This window comes from Setaria italica, chromosome IV, assembly GCF_000263155.2.
Source record: "Setaria italica strain Yugu1 chromosome IV, Setaria_italica_v2.0, whole genome shotgun sequence".
NCBI lineage: Eukaryota > Viridiplantae > Streptophyta > Magnoliopsida > Poales > Poaceae > Setaria > Setaria italica.
In genome coordinates this window covers 8,695,770-8,699,753 of record NC_028453.1, presented here as the reverse complement: position 1 = coordinate 8,699,753, position 3,984 = coordinate 8,695,770, and the positions used below count along the sequence as shown (strand labels likewise).

The 3,984-nt window shown below is 47.1% G+C and overlaps 1 protein-coding gene across 1 annotated transcript; it reads right to left on the bottom strand.

Annotated features, from left to right (window-relative positions):
• Window positions 1-1,075: 1,075 nt before the first annotated feature.
• Window positions 1,076-2,743, bottom strand: LOC101763250 (GDSL esterase/lipase At1g74460). The gene is made up of 2 exons (XM_004964990.4): window positions 2,178-2,743; window positions 1,076-2,081 (listed from the first exon to the last, which is right to left on the bottom strand). The coding sequence occupies exons 1-2, from the start codon at window positions 2,544-2,546 to the stop codon at window positions 1,383-1,385; spliced, it is 1,068 nt and encodes a 355-aa protein (XP_004965047.1). The 5' UTR covers window positions 2,547-2,743; the 3' UTR covers window positions 1,076-1,382.
• Between the last annotated feature and the right edge of the window lie 1,241 nt (window positions 2,744-3,984).

Here is a 3,984-nt window from a genome sequence, read left to right as displayed (position 1 = left end):
TCTTGTCGATCTATTGCTCTTGTTGGCACGGTAGAGTGCAATGTTCCAACTTATTGTTCATCACTTTGTTCAGAACTTTATATTACTTGAAATTTTTTCTATTTTTAGTTTCCATGGGAATACATTTAAAATGTTTTATCTGTTGCTGATTTCCATGGATACACATAGAAGTTGTTTTGAATGTATAATGCTAGAACTAGTCCGAAGTTGACGTTTTGTTTGTAACTAACCTCAAATTTCTTATGATTGTGTGCTTCATATAGATTGTCGGACTCTTGAAGTCTTTACAATGTTACCAGCAGAAAATGGTGGGACCATTGAGCTTGTTTACATGCAGGTTAGTAATTTGTTGCTGATCATTCCATTTGTTGAAGAATAACAGGCTCTTATATATAGTTCTTGGTTGTGTTTTTCAGATGTATATGCTCCTACAACTTTAGTTCCTGCACGAGATTTTTGGACACTTTAGGATGACAGTATTGTGTGTATAGATATGAACATTTTCCCAAGGGAATTATTGTTAATGTACAGGTCTGTCAGAGACCTTTGAATGGTTCAGGGGTGGTCAAAGCACTTATACGGCATCACAATTTGTAAGAGCTGGCAGGAAACGAGTACGTTAGAATTTGTACATTAGACTTTTTAAAAATTTTCTGTTAACAGACAGGAACTGAGTGCCAATTTTTTGTACTTCAGAATTTTGCGGAATGAACGTTGAACAGACAGCTTATGGGCGCCAATTTTTGTTCTTTGGAATTTTCAAAATTTTAACGTCAATATACAGTTAATGGGGCTTGATATTTTAGCTGTAACAGCTGCCAAATTAGTCCTGCTGGACAGACAGCTCGACATAGTAGTACAGGCAAACGCGCTAGGCTACTTATACGGGTCCGTAACTGACAAAATGCAGGTCCATCCATTAGCTTGGTTCCCACAAGTTTTGGTGGGAAATACTGGGAAGTGATCTGGGTAGTTCATCAACAATCGGATGGCTGATACATGTGACTGACGGAAATGCAACCCATTAGTCACCTGATGAGGAGACAGACCCAAAGAAATATCAAGCAGAAGCAAATGCAACGAAAAAGCATATTCTAAATTTGTTAGGTCAACTCCTGTACCAAGTCTACCTGCCCACCAAAAGCTCCGAAGTTTCCTTCCCACGCTTCCCAGCTAGGTTCATACATGACCTGCCTGCTGGACAATCTTAAATTGACCAGAGAGAGTGTACAAAATTTGTTTCTATGCTTACATCCATACACATGTGTGTAATCTGCTCCTTGCAATGAATTTACTCTCTTCAACTTATTTATACAGATAAAACACACAGAAACGCATATGCCCATTCGCTCGTCGTCGTCCATGACCCATCCGCTCGATCGCTAGCTGGACGTGCCGTTGCTGACGACGGTGATGTTGAGCTTCCTGAGCGTCTCGAGCGCGATGAGCTCGTTGGCCTTGTCCGTGGGGTGGTACTCGTCCCAGAACACGTACTTGCTCCGGTCCTTGCACAGCGTGGACAGCGGCGTGCAGGTGAGCGTGGGCCGTATCCTCCCTAGCGTGCAGCATGGCGCCCGCGAGTTGTTGAACCCGTACATGTAGGGCCGGTCGATGATGTCCTGGAAGTAGTCGTACGCCTCCCCGAACCGGAACGTCGCGTTGGGCAGCGACGCCGACAGCCGCGCCACCAGCGCGCCCGCCTGCGTGTTGAAGTTCTTGGCGAGCTTGTTCGTTGACTCCTGGCACCCGCCGGAGGAGGTCAGGTAGCGCTGCAGCGGGATGCAACCCATGGGGCCCAGCCCGAAGAAGGTGAGCCGCCGGGCGCCCAGCGCGTAGAGGAGCCTCAGCTGGGCCTCCAGGGTGCTCACCATGTGCTTCACGAAGGTGTCGCCGTTGTAGGTCCACGAGTCGGAGTAGACCGGGAGGAGGTAGTTGTTGATGAAGTCGTTGGCGCCCATGGCCACCACGTACTGGCCCTCGCCGAAGAACTTGTCCGCCGCCGCGCCGCCGATCTTCTCGCGCATGAACGCCTGCGTGCCCTGGAACAGCTCGATCTGCTTGTACAGCGAGAACCTCTGGATCTGCAAACACTTTTTTGGGTTAACGGAGAACAGCCTCGCGAATATGTCGTTAAACCAAGTTTAATTTGATTCTAGATAAAAGAATGGGCGGCTTACGAAGAGGGAGGACGTCTCGTTGAGGATGCCGCCGCCGCCGGAGGCGTAGTTGACGCCGTTCTTGAAGATGGTGTCGGCGTCCAGCGAGGGGTCGAGGAACGCTGGGGGGCGCGGGAGGCCCATCTTGTCGCCGACGATGTCGGCGACGGTGCGGCCGTTGCAGAACCTGCCGTTGGGCATGCCGCGGCCGAAGTCGATGCCGTACCACGGCGTCGCGGCGCGGGCGAGGCTCTTGGTCAGGTAGTTGTTGTTGCCCACGTCCGACAGCGAGTCGCCGAAGATGAACTGCACCACGTCGCCGCGGCACAGCCCCACCAGGAGCAGCGCCACGGCAAGGGCCACGGCCAGCGGCTTCCTCTCGCGAGCCATTGCCGTCGGTTGCTGGTCGGTCTTGCAAAGGCTCTGTTTCTCGAGGTCGAGGGCGGCGATCAACTAGCGGGGAATGCCTTCTTTAAACGGTGAGGTGCGGTGATCTGCCGGCCGCCCGGCCGGTGCTACTAGTAGTTTACCGCGGCTTGACTCGATTTGCATGGGCAGGTTTGGAGGTTCGGGACGGTGATCAGTTCGTGGGTTTTGAAGCGGCGAACAGAGTGTTGGATGTGGTTTGGCGTTTGATGCACCTACCAACATGCGAATGCTTGGGAAGGAGCTTTTGGTGGTAAGTAGAGGAGTTGGCCTAACATGAGATGGTTTACTCATTTGGTCGCTGTCAGGTAGCGTCAGCCAGGCGGTGATTTATCTGTCCTTGAGTCCTAATATGATTTCCACGAATAATCCTCTTATCAGAGAGTTTTACCATTTTCGAAAAGTGTGGGTATTGCTTTTTTAGCAGAAAAGAGTTGCTATTGTTCATTGGCGAGATGGCTTATTTGAATTTTTTATCGCTAAACATGAACTTTTCGTCAACCTTTTGAATTTGAACATAATAAGTTTAGAAACACAAATGTTGTTGTAGATTTTGATGTTTTATTTCTACACGATGGGACTAATTTTGATCGATTGCACATGAGGAAGCGCATGCTTGAATTCCTTTTTTGAGAGGTTCTTGAATTTTTCTGTGACACAAGAACTGTTTTAAATGGTTTCCTTTTCATTTCGACAGCATGCGTACAGAGAAAACCCGTTTGATGTCATATACTTTAATCCACTTGGAAGGCATGATTGATCATGATTAACTACAAATATTATGTCCTAACATATTGAGCTGCTCAAGTTTTAATTTGTCTCTGTCCTTTCTTCCTCAAGTGCAAGGCCTCTATGTTATCAATCGTCTTTTAGTTTCTGAGTTCTTACTACCCAATTGCTCACCCTAACTCTCTTCTAGTCGATTACACAAGAACAAGCATGTGTTATTGATGACTGGATGCCTTTGTTCTCTTTCCTGGAGAATGGTGACCTGTCTAATAGATGATTTACATGCATCTTGGTACTTCTATACTGTGTATATATTTACTTCACGTGAATTATCCTTATTCACACTAGCTTGCTAACCTGAGGAGGGTTTTGTTAGGTTCTTTTGTACACTGAGAATTCCATGACCCTCAACATACCGAGGCAAGGCGAGCTAAGGTTCATCGAAATGCACCTCAATATTGTGAGCCACATACCGACATACAGCAGGATTAAATAAAATTCTTTTCTGGAGTTTGAGAGCACAGACTCATGTGATTGTTAAGCAAGATAAGTAATCATCATGTCCAGACATAACACAAGGAGGCAAGAATAACTACCCAGGACATGAACCAAGCCATGTTCAAAGGTATTTGTTTTATACAAATCACCGACATGCTTAGTATGTGCAATATAT